Here is an 18,076-nt window from a genome sequence, read left to right as displayed (position 1 = left end):
GAGCATTATGGATGGATTGTAACAAAGACAAATAATCTGCCTTTGGGTAATAAATGGACGAGAGCAGGCCGAATGACAACAGGGATAAGATTTCTAGCTTGAACAATGTTTTTTGCAATAAATATATATATATTTTTTTTAATGCAACTGTAATTTAAAAGAAAAAATAGTAAGTGTGAATCAGTGGATTTTATTTATTTGTAAAGCAGAACTCCAGGCACACATATTAGACATGCATGTACTGTATGGATGGAAGAGCTGACAGTCCAGTCCTGAGCTTTTCAGATCTCTGCAGTCCTGACCCTGCAGCAATTCAGAAACACAAGTCTACTGACCACCCCTATCCTGTGGACAATTACATGACCACCCCTATACTGTGCACCATTTGTCATGGTCTTTGATTTTGAAAGGTCTTTGCTTAGAACGCATGCACAATCCTTTTAACCTCTCTCCATGTCCAGCCGATGGTTGAAATGGGAAATACCAGCTCATATACCCCTAACCTGTACAGTCATCTCCTGTACAGTCTTTTTGGATGCAACAAGCTTTGCATATTGGATTAGGGGATTTTCTGCCATTCTTCTTTTTTAATCAGGCTGGGTGTGAACCATCGGTGGACCTCATTTTCAGGTCCCTAAAGGGATAGGGTTCAAGTCACGACTATGGCTGGTCCACTCTAGGACATTCAGAGTTGTCCCTAAGCCACTCCTGTGTGGTCCTGGCTGTTTGTGCTTTGGGTCATTGTCCTGTTGGAAGGTGAACCTTCAGCCCAATCTGAGGTCCTGAGCACCATGGAACAGGTTTTCATTGAGGATATGTCTGTACTTTGCTCCATTCACCTTTCTCTTGACCCTGACCAGTCTCCAATCCCTGCTGCCGATTCTGCCACCACCATGCTTCACTGTTGGCATGATATTGGGCAGATGATGATCAGTGCCAGGATAATGTGAGGGAAATGTAGGTGATACAAGGTGTGTTGCAATAAATGAGATGGGAGAACAAGAAAAGGACAACAAGAGGTGTAGACATTGGATACCAGCATATGTGGATAATGATTGCTTTGCATACCAATATAACTTTGTTTCTGGTTTACAAAGCAAAGATGTGAGTTTTAGTTATGTATTTTGCTGGGTTTTTGGTGTTTAAATGGGTTTACAAATAAGTTCATGTTTGCAAAGTATATAAAAAGTTATATAGCTGCAGCACTCCCATTATATATAATTGCATCAGTGTCTTTAAATCATCATTGTATGCTTTGTAATTATATCTGTATGCTCTGACAATCCTATATGATCATTGCATCTGTTTCATACCTAGTAGAGCTGTGCAGGGCCATCCCTCTCCTCCCAATGCAAGTCCATGACTCAGCACCCCATAGGAGCTTATCAGAATTAAACAACCACTTTGCAAAAAAGGATAAAAAAATAATAAGTGAGACGCACTGACTGGTTTGGTCATTACCCCAATTTTTTTTTTTTTGCTTTCAAGTCAATTAATTCTCTTGCAGTTATCATTTTGGCCTACAGGTGGCGCAGCTGCAATTGAGTTTTTATGTATTAGCTGTATAATTAGTTTTGACTGCAGCAGCTGCCACAAAGTAGATGAGTATTTGAATAAATGAAAATATTCAGGTCGCCTGGGTTCAGGCGGGTCAGCGTACAATAGCTATAATTTAATTTCCTGTAGGATGTTACACACCTGCCTTAAAATATATATTTACTTTACAGACAAATGTATTTGTTGTTGCAGATTGTTTGGCTTTTAATCTGTAGCTGCGCTCTCCCTGACTTATGCACCTCATTCATTTTGGCCTTGTGTATTTTCTGCACTGATATAGCTGAAAATGCATTTTAAGGAAAATTACTCCAGTCAGTTTTCTATTCTGCTCATTTGAAATGATGGAAAACCTGCTGCAAGCTACAGCGGGGTAATAAAATGGTGGGTGGCTTCGGTACTGCCATGAGTTCAAACTGGAACAGCCAGGTTGACTTGGCCATGGATGCCCTTTTTATTAGCCATTATTCATGGGACTTATAAATAAAAGAAAAAATATGAAATAGCTGTCCAACAACAAACATAGCTTGCTGGATTTAACCCCCAAAAGTTTCCATATGTTGGTATCTTGACTTGCTGAATACAATGCAGAATTCTAACCAATATTAAAAAGATAAAAATGAATGGCACGTTACAAGATACAATCGCACAACAAGCTTTTGCTGCAGCATTCAACTTCTACCTATAGATTTTCCCCCACACTACCTTTTTCTGCCACTAGATGTCCACAGTATGAAGACCAGCATAGTTCAGGCCATTCTTCTGAGCCCAGGTTGCCTACATGGAGTAGAGAAAAAGTCAGGTCTGCTGCCATTCCCAGCACTGTGCTGTGTGAAGGAGCTGTGTAAATCCTGGGTAAACAGAAATGCAATTCTTTTGAAAGGCAAAACTGCTCCCCTATATGTATTCCAACCTCATATATATCATCGTGCCTGGAGTTCAGCTTTAACATACCATACCATATAGATATATGTTATCTGTGATAAACCATGGAAAGGGATTTTGTTATTTATTGTGTTTTAGAATGCCACAAACATGAGTCACTCTTTTGTATTCTCCTCGAATAACCGCAAATAATTTCACATCTAGTAACTTAACAGCCCAATAAATCTGTGACACATGAAACAAGAGCACAGTGTCGCAATGTAGACTGAAACAATGTAGAAATTGATTTACCGTTTTGAAGTTACGCCGCCACCAGCGACTAACTGGCGGAAAATCATCTGTTTTGGTCCCTTCTGTTTAAAGGATTTCTGTGCTGAGAGAACACTGAGGGCATCGTCGCTGGCCTGGTGTGCTGATGATGCTAATTGCCTGGCTGTCAAGGTGATTCCACAGGTGCAATGCTTTCTGATTTACTCACCTGAAACATCTGGAATGGACAGGAGCTGACTGCACACTGACTTTCCATTCTGCATGCTTGTTCCAAGTCAATGAGTCAAAGCAGTGAAGCCAGAGACAGCCAGGCAAATAGTATTCTCAGATGTTCAGCAATTTAATTAAATAAGGAAGGTTTAATTCAAACAGGAACCTCTTTTTCTTAATAAAGAGAAATCCTAAATAATTAGGATTGCTACCTGTAAAAAAAATCTGTGCAAATACTCACCTTTGCTGTCACCATTCTCAGGCACGAGTCCTCCCAAGTCTGCTGGGAAACACACTACCAATAATGTTCATCCCCTGTGTTGCCCATAATGCTTACTGGTTTCCTGTAGCTCTCACTGGGTCATTTGCATCTCTTATTGGTTCCTCCACCTGGGTCACTTACATCTCCCATGGTTTCTAGTACTTTGTCACCCAAAGCTCTCACTGGTTCCGCCCACTTGTTCACTCAATACTCTTATTAGTTTCTCTGATTGGGTCCTCCGCTGATCTCACCAGTTCCTTCCACCGGGTCATCTACAGCTCACCTCCATTCCTCTCATTGGGTGACCTGCTGCTCCTACTAGTTTCTCCCGCTAGGTTCTCTTTAGCTCTCACTAGTTCTTTTCATTGGATCACTCACATCTCTTGGTGGTTCCTCCCACTGGGTCCTCTGCAGCTCTTGTTGGTTTCTCTACCTGGGTCCCCTTCAGCTCCTACTGGTTCCCCTGCAAATTACAGTGGTTTCTCCCGCTGGGTCGTCTGCAACACATACTAGTTCTTTCATCTAAGTTTCCTACAGCTTCCAAAGTTGCCAGTATTTGGTCACTTAAAAATCCTACTGGGTCACTCATAGCTCTTCCTCTGACTGGGTACCCTGCAGTTCCTATTGGTTCCTTCCACTTGGTCATCTACAGAACTCATTGGTTCCTTCCAGTGGTTGACCCGCTACTTTCACTGGTTCCTCTTACTGGGTTTACTGTTGCTCCCACTAGTTCCTTCTACTGGACCACTTCTTGCTCTCAGAATGTCCTCCCCTGTAGATCTTAGTGGTTATTCCCATTGGATCCTCTGCATCTCTTGTTGATTCCTCCACCTGGGTCCCCTTCAACACCCATTGGTTCCTCCCACAGTCCCTTTCTGCTCTCATTGTTTTCACCCACTGGTTCCACTTCAGATCTTAATGGTTCTTCTACCTGAGTCACCTACAGCTCCCAATGCTCCTACTACTTGCTCAACCAAAGCTTTCGCTGGTTTCTCCCACTGGGTCACTCATCACTCTCAATGGTTTCTCTGACTGATTGACGCACTGATCTTATTGGTTCCTTCCACTGGATTCCTTGTAGATCTACGTACTTACTCGCATTGATCCTTACAGCATTGGGGGAAGCAGAGTTTAGAGGATCCCATCCCCTACAGGTTTGCTTTAAAGTTTATTTATAATGACCCTGTACGTTGTATAGAACTCAATGCTGCTCCCCGGCCACTGTTTGACGGGTTAAGCATCTGTTTTCCCTGTTGCATGCTGTGGATTGTTCTTCCTGCTTACATGTCTTACATGCTTACATGGCATAAACCATAGGATGCAGCAGGAAAGACTACAAACTACAAAGTGTGGAATACCTACAGTAGTGGCGTTCAACCAAATGAGCCAAGGAAAGTATACCGGCTCAAAACCTGCTTGGATTTTGGGCCTGTATCAACAACATTAGTCTCTCATCCGTTTTAGACGCACTTGGGATCATTTATAATTCCCTGACAGGTGCATCTGACCTGCAGTATACCTTGTGGTCTGCGTTGACTTGTATTGGAATGCAAAACAAGCTTGAAGTGAACTAAAGTTCATCAACATACAACAGAAAATGAAAATCCCCTCTTTATCACTAGACCGAGTTTCCCTAATGAAAGGATGATCTGACACTTAAAAAAACTTCACAAATTTTCCATCACTTTATGTTCTGTTAGTCACCAGAAAAAAATGGTGAATCAAGTGGGGTCACTAATGACGATAATGGGGAGTGATAGGAATTCACTTTCTCTGGGATCAGTTAATTTCTTGCTTACAACTATTTTCAATCATTTGTATCACACCATTTATTATTCAACTAAATCATGCAGATTGATTGATGCAATGCTTTTCTTCCCTTTATTTTTACCTGCTGTTCCTGTAAATAGGATTTCCTGTCTATGGGTGACCACACTCGCTGCATCTATTGAAGGAACCATGGTTGTCACCTAGGCTGGACTTCAAACATGTCTTCATTTTTGATCTTCTTTACATTGTAGTAGCAGAACAGCAATAAGTTGGTTGGGAAAAGTTTGTAGCCGCATGGAACCACTGGGCCCATGGGCCACTCTGGGGTGCAGATGTGACATATAAAGCTTTGATGGGGAATTTCTAGTTACGACAATGGACAACACCATTGTTTTCATTGGTTCACACAATTATTCCACCAAAGGTAACCTCCGCTATTTCTTGCAGACACTTCCCGAATAAATAACGGCGGTCAGCCTCCACATAATCTTTATTACCATATCCTTACATTAAATAAGCAGTCTTGAAGTTTAAATGAGTCTGCATTTACCCAGTGACCCTGATTTATCAGTCCTTGGAATATGAGTGCTCCCAGTGCAGTCATTGTATCGATTGTATTACATAATGCAAGACTGGACACTTTCACTTTCTCTAGCAGAATCCCCCACCGTCTTACTGGCTGACCTTCCCTTTACAGGAAGGACAAAGGGATTTCAAAGCACCTGCAGCGTTATATGAATTGGTGAAAAGTTTATTCACCAAGGACAGTGAATGAAGAACTACAAGTCCCAGCATGGTGGTTTACACTGAATTACATGGCATTGGGGGGAGCATTAAGGTCTTTCCATTCTTGAGCGGGAGATCAGCAGTGCTAACTAGAATGAAAGAAAAGATGAAACAAATAATTTCTATTCATGGCTAATAAGTATATTGTAACTGGGAGATTTCTGAGCACCTTGGATCTCCTGTTGTTGTTATTATTATTATTATTATTATTAATAAACAGGATTTATATGGCGCCAACATATTACTCAGCACTGTACAATAAATAGGGATTCAAGGTATCTTGACGTTTCCTGGTGGCCCAATCAAAATGGACCATGAGGTCCATATGAAGCAATGTGGTAATTGTTCTTTCATGACCACACAATAATCCAAATGTATAGCGATTAGTTTCAACTACAAGATACATTACAATTTGTGTTCTTGTTGTAGCGATCTGACTGTCCAAAATATTTGGCAAGCAAGGTTGACACTTAGAGACCAATCACTAGCCATTTTCATAGGGTTGCCCATGCTACTTATTTCCTAGGTGCCCCAAGCCTAGAGTTGCTCGAAGATTTTAGCAAATGATCTTTCTAAAGATTTTGAGGGCAAGCTGTTTCCCCTAACAGCTTGGGACCAATCGCACCACATCAATTTGTGCTTTATCATTTATTGCGGTATGCTAAAGAGGGGCTGCTTTCTATTACTTTCCCTCCATATGTACAGCAGCAATAACCTTCTCAATATCAAGCTCCTCTAGGGGGCAAAACGCGTTTACCTTTGTCTTTTCTGTGATTCCCTTCATCCAGGGCCAATTACCTTAGAGCTTGACATATTGAACGGTGTCAAGCACGAGACTTTTTTAGTCCCCAATTAATGATCACAGTACAGGCACACGTTAATGCATTTCTTCCCCTTGGTGCAGCTTATTATTGTGGTTCAGCGGTCCCCAACCTGTGGTCCTTGGCTCTGGCCGGTGCGCCCCCCTCCAAGCGGGGTCCTTTTCCCTACTCTGCTGGGGGGTGCAGAGCCAGAGCCGTGGACCATTTCTCCCGTATCCATCGCAGGCTCAGAGGTGGGCGGGTTATGTTTTTTCTGGAGAGTGGGCAGGTTCTGGCATATGAAGTCACTCTGGAGTCACACTTCTTCCCTTTTGAGTGACACATTGCTCCCCACGCATGCGTAGTCCTGAGTCTGCAAATTTAGTGGTCTGTGACTTCCAAAAGGTTGGGGACCACTGGAGATGACTGCTACTCCGCACCTAGGTGAAGGAAGGGAGAGCGACACTACATTTTATGCACACATCTATTATACAGGGAGGCAAGCTGTGTGTAGCAGACTGAAACAGTGCCCCTACCACTAGGTGGCACCCTATCTATGTTGCCAATACCTAAAAAGGCCCTGATGAAACCCCTGTCAATTATATACTGCTGTCTGTGAAACTGAGCTATGGATATCAGGAACTGTAAATAAGTTCTGATCCTTCTCTGCTTTATCCAAAACTTTTTTTCAGGACTTAAACTTGTCAAATCTTTCCCGGCTACCACAACCCGTATTTTATAGTCATTACCCTCGTAACATGCATACGCTCTGCTCCCCAAAGCGGCCATCACCGTAAAATGTTATACGGGCCAATAATAGTTCATTCTTGGAATGTAGGTCACGGCTCCTCGGCCCGTCTTATAATTTATAATTTTATGTCAGTCATTTCTATTTAACCAACTTCCAAGTCCCCTAATCCTCCATCTTTAGGGCTTGCCAGTAAATCGCTGTAAAAGGCGCACCGTAGGGCTGGAAATCATATGTTTTGCGCGGTAGATGTATTTTAGGCACAAAACGATTCTTAAACTACAAAGCGGGTCCGACTGATTAATAGGTTTGTTGGAGAATTAATGTTACTTCTCAAACCTGTTTTCGTGGTGACAATCCTTTACCAGCCAAGCTGTGAAATTCACTGTAACATGAAAAGCTTAAAGGACAAGCCAGCTGTTTCATGGAAAAAGGCTGCTAATGCTTTTCAGAAATACATGAGTGAAAGTTCCCATAGCTGTGCCGGAATTAAAGCGCAAGTAAAAGCAAAAATGGTGGAGAAGGACCCTGAATAATTTATTAAGGAGGGAGGATATGACCATCAGTGTGCTACACACGCTGCAAACCATTTGATTTTTGGATATTGGGATGCAGTCAGCAAGGCCCTACAGAGTTCTCTATGCTCAATGATATTTAGTGATTTGCTTTGCTCCATTTACAAAGTAATAGGAGAGACTTTGACAGGTCATGGCCATTTTTTAAAATCTACAATCCAATCTACATTCTTTTTTTAAAGTTAAAGCCTGTACCCAGGGGAGCGCAGTGACTTAGGGGAAAGGCAGATATGACCGAGTGCGCTGGGAAGGCAGACCTAGAAGAAAGTGCAGGTAGGACAAAAAGGGAGGAGCTAAAAGGAGCGGAGAAGGAGAGACAGTTTGGCAAGAATAGCGTTCCTTCCTCCGATCCTAGTATTTTGGGTTGAAGGGTGGCAGTTGGGGTCCTTGGGGGCAGTATGGTGGGAACTGTCGTGGTGGTGGGAGGACCCAGCCATAGGTGTAGCTCCCCTGCAAGTGGTGGAAATGGTGGCAGAGCTGTGAACATAGAGCCTGCCGGATTGGTTGCGTTCCCGAGACAGGGCTGTGCACCTGGTAGCAACCAGATTGGTCAAAAGGGGGTGTGGTGAGAAAAGTAACACCCCCGAGGACCTCCAATTAGAAAAGGGGTGCTGAGAGTTAAAGTAAGTTGGTTAGTAAATTGTGTAAACTGTAATGTGTATGAAAATTGTTGTTGAAATGTTTGAGTGATAAGTTTTTTTTTTTTTATATATAAAAGGTCATGTTATGCACAAGCTTCATGGTCCAAGAGCTAGTGAAGTGAAGAACATGTGCTATGACAGCTGTGAGTTGCAGCAAATCCTGGCTCTATTCAATGAAATACTTGTTTGATCCTTTTATTTCTACATTTCTTGCATCATGGTGCTGCTGATCACCCTGCAGCCCCTACACAGCCAGTTCCTGTCTACATACTGTAGCTACCAGCAATGGCTTTATGAGACGGCAAAAGAGCACATCAAAGTTTCTCATATTTGCTACTTTGGTCTGGTAAATTTAAAAGTGAAAATGTTTTATCTATTAGGCAAGTTTCATAGATCTTGCCAGCAATCTTGTAGACTAATATTCTCCGCTAGCAGTAGGGGACTACAAAACCCTTCCTCGCTATTATGGAAAAGAAGGGTTTTAGATTTGTCATAGGGTGACAACCCTGCTCCTCAGAGGATATAGCGGGCCTGATTTATTAAAGCTCCCCAAGGCTGGAGAGAATACACTTTCATCTGTAAAGCTGGGTGATCCAGCAAACCTGGAATGGATCTGGTCCAGAATTCAAATATTTGTTAGCACTTTAAAAAAATCCATTCCAGGTTTGCTGGATCACCAAGCTTCACTGATGAAAGTGTATGTAAATAATCTCCATCTGTTATATATATCAATATGTTTATAGGTTTAGATACATTTTAACCTCTGCATTGTTACCTTTTCTGGGAAAAAGCATTATGGTCATTTCCTATCATTACTATTGCCAACAAGTCCAATTTTTGCCCACCAGGTCAGCTGACCACTTTACCTGTATGTGAATTGAGCAGGTAAGTGCTGTGCCTTTAGATCCAACATCTGCCTAGCTACAAGCGATGCTTAACCACCCTGCCCTCCCATTGGCCAGCAGCTGGGATTTTATAAACTCTGTGCCCGGGGATTAGTCTCCGCACAGGCCACGCCCCCTACTGTGTGTCACTTGTACTCATTGTGTTTGTCATTGCCTGTTCCAGGAAGCTGCAAGTTATTACAAAACAAAGAAGCCCAACAAGCAGCAGCAAGATGAAGTATGTGCTGTGCCTTTCCCTGATCTCTGCGATCTGTTTTCTGGCCAGAAATGGAGGTAAGGATTAACCTTCTTTTTATTCCACTTTTTCAAACTTTTCTGGATCTTATAGTAATCCTATAATAGAACTTTTAAAGGGACTTAGGTAGCTGCGAAGCTGCCCCATCTCTCCCTTGTTACTCATAGTTTGTTTTCCTGCAAGCGCCTTGTTTTTATTGCACTGTTTCCGTCACATTATTTCCTAATTTAAAGCCCAAAAAGTTTTGAATAGAACAGGAAACTTTTTGAAACTTTTTTTGCTTCCAAATTGATGGCAATGTTGAATATTGTAATTGTTATATAAATTCTGTTACACTTCTTTCCTCTTACAAATTGTATTTGTGAAAAGCATTCGCCATTAAGCACCTACCCCCTACTTTGACCTAAACTAACCAACCCTCCCTCTCCGCCATTCAGTACTTATCAAGATTCAGGGCTGTTTACACCCCAAGTGCCCGCTCCCCATGCCAATGCTCTCAACAGATCCAGGGTGATTCTTTTTTTTATGTTTTTTTTTTTTTTTTTTTTTATAGCGAAAACAAAAGCTGCATTGCCTAAATAAATACCTGCCCAAATATTGATCACAAATGGAGTGGTTTGATTGGTTCATACCTAACAAAATATTATAATATTTGTATAATCAATATATATATATATATATATATATATATATATATATATATGTAGTGTAATAAAAAGTGATTGGCTAGCTCTATTCTTTTTGCCCCCTTCCTCTATCCCACTCACCCCCTTCACATATATTGATCTCAGCCTTAGCCATGGCTTATCTTGCCTTGGGACATAGAAGTCTATGGGGCTGTTTTGTGCAGAATCAGCCAGGACAACGACTTGTCGGAACCGCAGCCATCGGATGAAGGGAAGTATGCTTGGGGGGAGTGAGTTAGGTTAGGTAAGGGCAAAAAAAGATAGATTCACTTTTTTCATTTTGAAATTAACTTATCCTTAAAGGCTTTTTCCATTATAAAATATGTTTATCTACATTTAAAACCATTACAATAATTAGGAAACAAATAATGCTTTGAAGGGCAGGTTCTGACCTGGGATCGTGATCCAGTTTGGCCTCCATGCCAGCCACCCGGTCACTTGCACTGCAGTGCTGGTTCCTTAAAGATTGCTCATGTGAGAGCTGATGGGGGGTGGAAGTGTGCAGAACCAGTACCCCTCACTGCCACCCCCAATCATTCTCTATGGGGCTGCAGGGAGAGGTACATGCAGCTTTAACCCCAAGGCGGCAATTTCCTGGCATGAGAAATTGGTAAACATACTGCTACCTCACGGCCAGAGTGAACATAATTTAAACGTTGTTTACTCATGTCTAGCAAACAAAAATTCTGTTTGGTTTAAAAAATAATTCCAATAAATAAAATGAAATTGATTTGAAATAAAATCATAGCACATATGTGTATTATATTCTGTCCTTCTCATGGGGTGGGGGTAAACCACAGGACAAATGGGAACTGCTGATGGGATCTGCTTGTTTATTTGTACACATGATCTGTACTTATCATCTTGTCCATATCCAATTGAAAACCCCCCCTCTGATCCCGCACAAATGATCGGCTGTTAAATTTACTTTCGATCTGATAATTTTATTGTATTGGAGAGAAATCGTCTTGTGTGTCCAGGGCTTTATAGGAGTTAAACAACAAAACTTTTCACACAGGGAAGCAAAACTGGCACTATAATAAGAAGTAATTGGAGCTAACAGGAGAACAAATGGTTTGGTTAAACAGTAACAGCTGGAGTTGGAGTTCAGGATAAAGTGCAGCCTTTCCAAACTTTCTTTACTGGTGGTCAGAGTAGAACTCCCAGGTTTTTACTGCTTTGTTCCCTTTTATTTATGGCAACAGTGGGGGAGGCTGGAACCCTTGTCAGATCTGTACTGCCATACATGTCACTGTTGTTTCCTGTTTGGCACAACTGTTGTCACTGAGAAAGCGGAGAAATGGAGAAAAATAATTGACCTGTTCTAGAAAACCTGACATGGGGGATCTAAACCTTCCATGATCTATTTATTACTATTATTAGTATTAAAAATAATAATTAACAGGATTTATATAGCCCCAACATATTACGCAGCGCTGTACAATTAATAGGGACGCATGAGGAGAAGAGATTCTGCCCACAAGAGCTTATTTAGAAATTTTGTTTGGACATGCACTTTAAAGTGGACCTATCATCAAAATCAAATGTCACAATCAAAGTTAAACCATTATGTAAAAGGTTTGCTTTGCCTTTTAGATAATTATTTTTATTTTCCATTTACAATTTTTTGATATTTTACTCCCATTCTATGTTTACCATCGCAGCAATGAAGACTAAAAGGGAAACCCGCAGCCTTGTGGGATACTTGCATCAAATTTCCCTGAAAGCTGTGGGCTACTTCCTCTCTGTATGCCAAAGATCAGGCATGCATCATCATAGGCTTTTGCATAATCTAGAAGAAAAAGTGCTCGATCTCATGCATTCGCAGTTAGACACTTTTTTTTTTAATTTGCAAAATGATGCTTTACCTATGTCCCGCCTGTGTAGTGTGAGATTGGATAATGTAAGGAAGAAGCAAGAAAAGGTGGCCTGGCTTGCCGCTTTTTCCAGTGCCGAGAGAAAAGAGCAAGTCCAGCACCATCTCGGCTTCTAGGCTAGGTTTGTGGATGGATTGAGTGACTTTCAGCAGTAAAGGTGGCATTTTTTTTTCCGGGAAAGTTCTCCTTTAACCAACCCACAATCTCACGCAATCACATAGTGAGATCAACGCTCAGTTGTTTACATTTGGAGAACTTATTGGAACAACATCACTCCATCTCACGTGTGCACAGAGCATGATTGGGTGACATAATCAGAAAGCCAGAAAAAAGAAGATGGCGGTATGGGACATATCAGGGAGCAGCAGAAAGAAGACAGAAATCAAGGCAGCGCAGGATTCCCTAAGTGCACCAAGTACATGATCAAAGGCTTTCTGCAAGAAAAAAGTAAGTAAGAGAATAAAAGTGAAATTTCCGCTTTAGAAAGCTTGTTCAAACTTGTGGTTAAACCAGCGGTTTTCTATCATTTCTCTGCTTAAAAAATGTGAAATAAATGCTAAGCTTCCTTATTATCATTGGAATTCATCAGAAGATTCTCTCACTTGCTGCTGTGTTAACAACTAAAAACTTTGTTTTTTGTCTCACTTTTAGCCTTTGGTGACAGTGATCACCAGGACAGATGGGGGAATGGGGGGACTCCTTATACTAAGAAATGAGTTTTGGCTTGATTTACTCCTGAAACTACAGCTAAATGACAAAATAAGCTAGAAACAAGGTGCTTTTAAGCAGAGAAGAGTAATGGCAGCCTGGGAACAATTAGGCCATTGTTATTCTATTATAAAAGACTAAATTAGGTCTTTTTGCTGTAATAATACAAAGCTTTGCATTGTTGGATTTGTAAAGATGCCTTGAAAATGGCGCAGGGCTTCTGCAGAATTTCACAAATGTATGCATTGCAGATCTTTGCATTTATTGTGGCTCTAAATGTAATCTGGGAGTTCAGCTCTTTTGTCGATGAGCAAATTTGAGCTCTGGGGAACTGGTTTGTCTGGAACTACCCCACCCAGGCACATCTTTTGCTGGCCACATATTGATTAGCCCTTGGCTACTTTTTTTTTTGGTGTTCCCGGTCAGAAAACTAAAAGGTCAGTTCATCCAAAGTGAATAGTTTGTAAAGGTCTAGTATACAAAAGCTGACTAGATAAGGCTTAGCTTATTTTAACACATGGACACTTTTAAGAATCCTCAATCAGGGAGGAACAGGCGATGTCCCTTCTGCAGTAATCTCTCCTATCTGCCTGATTACTCTCGGTTTCTGGCAAAAAAAGCTGAGCTGTGCAAGTTCAGCTCCAGTTTTGATTTCCAGGATACCTGGCACATCTGGCTTCTTCTGTGCGTGCCAGGAAGGAATGAACTCCCACATGCCTGGACTTATATCATCCTGGCCTGGCCAATCAAGACAGCCAAAGGTCACAATGAGAAGTAGATAAGGGCGGTGCCCTTGGAGGAAGGAGGGGACAGGTAATATTGGATCAGTACTGCTTTAAGGCTCAGCAGCTGATCAGTGTTCTAATTCGTAATCAATCGATCCATTGGGTGTCCTAAAACACTGTAGACAAGTGAACGTTCTGCCTTTCTGATTATTTTTCTCACATAGAAAATGATCAGAATTCTGATCATCTGCTAAAATATAAATCGGATCTAAACAGAAATCAACAGCATAACCGATTTTTGAGTTCCCAATAAGACAGGTTGATAAATATTGATGAAAAGGGCACAGGTCTAGTCTTGTATGCAAACAATTGGATCAAACCCATTTGGAATTGCGATGACCTTTTTTTGAACAAAAATGGAAGGGTATAATTTCGTAACCCGGTGTGCAGTGTTTTGAGACTTCAGTTAGGATTGATTGGATAGACCAGCTAAGTTCAAAATAGGCAGCATATCTACCAAGCGTTAAACCACCAGGCAACCTCTTCTATCCCCATGGGGACTATTTTTTTGGTGAGATTCACAGATTGGCCCAGCTTCTTTCATCGTGTGATGCTTGTACTCTCCATGTTCAATTTTTTTTAATGTTAGTCTATTGAAGGAGCCTGGAACACAAAGGAGGGCAGGGACATCTCAGGTTAGCAGGTGGTATGAGTGTTGGAGAATATAAGGCTATTGGCTAACTCATCCCACAGGCTCCTCCTACTTCTAAATCTTTCAGATGGACTGATCCCTAAATGTAGAATTATTAATACCATAGACAACCCTTACATGCAGTCCCAAAATAGTCCTACCTATATAACAGATTGCCCTTTTTTTACACTTACCTAGGAGCTTTCCACCCTTCAGTCGTACATTTCCTTTAAGACGAATGAGCGTTAATCCCCTACAAAGCAAAGACAAGATTTGTTCTGTTCAGTTTAATTTCCACTCTGAAGCCTCGTCACTTGATCTACAAAGGTGTCTCAGATCCTGGCGGGATTGAGCCCCCCCCCCTCTGGGGACGCTACAATTATCAGACTTGTAAGTCACGGTGAACATTACAGGATCACACTGTGAACGATATTGTCTGAATCTGCTGCCGTGCATTCAGAGCCGCCGCCGCGCCTTTCATGGCGACTGGGATATATAAAGGAAGGTTGACTAGCTGGGAGTTATTAGCTAGAAGATAAATGGCCCCAAGTCCATCCCGTGTGACACATGCATTTTAAATAGAAATACAACTGTCTTCACTGATATGTTGCATCACACCAGTGCGGCCTCGTTAAAGGGAGTTTCCGTGTTTTTACCAACGGTGACTTATACAACACTGTTTTTTTTTTCTTACTAATGTGGTTTGTTCATAAGAAGCCGAATGTCCGTGGTGAATTTTTTAGTTCCTTTTTATCTCATATGTTTTTGTGAATTTATTGGTAATCATAATCCTGAGTAGAAGGAAGTGCCCAATCATGATTGTAGCCAAAAAAAAATCAAAATGAAAGCAGGGGCAGTTTGGTGATCTCAGCGAGAGGTGATGCATACCCAGGAGTGGTGTTACAAATAAAAAGGAACTGTACTAAAAATAAAAAACACCACTTACCGTTACTTCCTCAGGGCCCCCAATCCCTCCAAACCTGGCCTTGATTAGGCCCCGACCCCTCCTGGAATCCTCCTTCATCTCTGGGCAGAGGAAGCACCATCTGCTTTCTTTCTTCTTTTGGCTACATAACCCAATGTTGCACTACACAGGCGCGAGATAAGGTGACGTAGCCCGCTATAATAAAAAAAAAGTGCTGATCTCACTGCCTATGTGTTTTTTTCAATGCCCAGAAAAGTCCCATTGCCGATCTTGGGCATGTGTAGAAGAAGCAGAGATATGTGACATATGTGTCCCGGAAGGCTCTGCGCTCCCACTCAGTCTTTACTGCCGCGGCAGTAAAGACAGAAGGGGAGGGGCTTCCCAAATTTATTAGAAAAAAAAAGAAGGTAATTGTTCCTCTATATAAAGGGGTTATGTATCCTTTATAAAAAAGTAAAACTTTTGGTAATACAGGAATATATATCTGAAGCTCTGTCCACTTTAGGTATATCATGGATTAAAATCCTGGGACCTCCAGGGGCCATCAGTCTCCTGCCCAGACCGTTTGGGCACAGCCCCATGTATTTTGATAAGCCCCGCTTCTTTTATATTGATGGGCACTGTCGACAGTTGGTTGATGGAGGACGTTGGGTGATGTTGTAGAAATGTTTATCGAAGATAACTATTGTCTGTGCTTCTCTTTCAGTTTCGGCTGAGGTGTATATCTCCGGGCCTCAATCTGCAGTGCTGGAGGGGGAGCCTGTGGTCTTGGAATGTCTCTCCAACACCGAATCGGATATGCAGAATTACACTTTCCAAAAATACAGCACAGTAAGTATGACTAATAGGTGCGGATGTTGTAATTCTTCGGAACTGCTGTGCTGCAAGCATTTTAAATTCACTTTTTGACTTGGCAAAGCTCTGAAACTTAAAGGAAACCTGATACCTCCAACCAAACTGTTTTTAATAAAGAGAACCTATCATGCCTTTCGAAACACCTAGCTGCTGAGCTGTTATGCTGATCCTCACATTTCAATAAACAAATTTAGCTTTACGGATTTATCTCTGAACTTTTCAATGGCAATCAGAAGTTCTAAAGAGGTTTAGTAGGACAGCCAAGCAGATAGCATATTCTGAAGGAGATCAAAAATAGTAACACCATAGATTAAAGTGGAACTGAATATATAAATATAATAAGGAACATTGAAATCCTATGAGCCTCATCAGCCCACCCACTGTTACTCACCTCTATCCTGCCCCTATGTGTTCCCGTGTGTCATGTGATGTCACATTATTTGGGAGCTAAATGAAGGGAAATACCAATGGGCAGATCCGTAGAAGAGGTGAACCTGATGCTGGAGGAATTATTTAAATTTCGTTCCACCACTGCACTATTCTGTATTGAGGAGCGGGGGGGGGGTGGGACTCATGATGACCATAGCTGATTATCCATTGAGTGCAAATATTAAGCCAAGGGGCATTCAGAATCACACTTGCTTGCCAAGCGTTCATGGGTCAATTTCTGTATCGGCAGCTGAAAGCACCTGTCCTCGATTTTTCTCTTTCCTATCTGATCAAAATAGTGGAGGAGGCAGACAAAAGAACAGATAAGGACAGTAGCATTCAGCCACTTATGCTGGCCTAGGCGTTGAATGGTGCCAAAACTCTTGGCAGGTGGGAGATACTGGCAGCTACCTTGGCAGTCACTGGTAACTCCCATAATCTAGGCCAAAAATTTGCCAGGGGCCCCTTGATTTTAAGTTGCACCATTGCTGGCTTCAGTCTACAAAAGATCCTCATTAATGAATCCCAGGAATGTGGCCTAGATCTAGTAGCTGTTTAGCTCATTCAGTCAGGTATTAAGCTGCATTGTCAGATGTCATAAAATGGCCGCGTCAGGTGCATCAGCAGGCTGCCGATAAGCTTTACGCTTCGCTTGCCTTGCGGTAAAATTTCGGCTTCTTAGCCAAAGGTTTATAGCTGCTGGACGGTAACAGAGAGTGAAGCATTAACTTGTTTCTGGGCCAGGATGTAACCGGGACGCTTATAAATTAAGTCATTGTGGAGATGTTTGTTGTATGGCGCTATGTACTTTGTTGTATGTACACAGGATCAGATAACTCGTGATATGCAGCTGGCGGAAAACTGCCTGAACATCACTAGATATCACATGGTAACCCCATCAAGATAATTCTAAAGCTAACTATTTTGTTTTCTAAAGCACTGTATATCTCATCATTGTGGAGCATTTTGCTATACAAATGACAGCCATTGACTATATGAGTGCAATGTGTGTCATACAGCCACCAGTTTTTTTTTTTATTTTTATAGGGTCACAGGTGACGGGGTGACAACGCATTGGCACACTTTAAAAAGAGTTGTCCCTACATAATATGTGCTCAAGAAGGATCTTCCTGGCAGGGTCACCAGATTTTGAAGTCTGTTTGAAGTTGGATCCATATAAAGTCTTATGGGCTTTATGGGCCACCATATAAAGTTTTTGGGCTTTAATGGGACTGCACTGAAGCAAGCTGGATCATCATTTGATCCAGATACAGGATTTATCTGAATCCATCTAGTATAGGCTATAAGCCCAATGCTAGATCTATGGTTATAGGGGTTAAGGTCCTCCCCTGAGGATCTCCCTGCCCCATGTGACAGCACTGTGTCCATCAACAAGCATCAGCTCTGTCACATGAAAAGCAGGCATTTAATCATGTGCTCCTCCATGCTTCAAAATACTGGGTATCCTCACTTCCAACATCAGCGTAGCAAAGGCTTATTTATTACTTAGTCCAACAATATTTCAGTCCCATTACATCA

At 41.7% G+C, this 18,076-nt stretch overlaps 1 protein-coding gene and 1 long non-coding RNA gene across 2 annotated transcripts in view; one reads left to right on the top strand and one right to left on the bottom strand.

The window, feature by feature from the left end:
- Positions 1-2,050: 2,050 nt before the first annotated feature.
- Positions 2,051-15,968, bottom strand: LOC140340601 (uncharacterized). The gene is made up of 3 exons (XR_011922678.1): positions 15,275-15,968; positions 14,523-14,581; positions 2,051-2,331 (listed from the first exon to the last, which is right to left on the bottom strand). It is a non-coding gene; the product is annotated as an uncharacterized lncRNA (long non-coding RNA).
- The window catches only part of LOC140340600 (uncharacterized), a 30,727-nt gene continuing 22,220 nt past the window's right edge, over positions 9,570-18,076 (top strand). The window contains exons 1-2 of the mRNA XM_072425907.1: positions 9,570-9,679; positions 15,960-16,084. Of these exons, the coding sequence (XP_072282008.1) occupies positions 9,619-9,679; positions 15,960-16,084 (186 nt within the window). The 5' untranslated portion in view covers positions 9,570-9,618. The remainder of the gene's footprint in view (positions 9,680-15,959; positions 16,085-18,076) is intronic.

The sequence above is a fragment of the Pyxicephalus adspersus genome, chromosome 11 (assembly GCF_032062135.1).
Source record: "Pyxicephalus adspersus chromosome 11, UCB_Pads_2.0, whole genome shotgun sequence".
NCBI classification, from domain to species: Eukaryota; Metazoa; Chordata; class Amphibia; order Anura; family Pyxicephalidae; genus Pyxicephalus; species Pyxicephalus adspersus.
The sequence above is the reverse complement of the archived record's forward strand: the minus strand, read 5'-3'. Positions and strand labels throughout refer to the sequence as shown.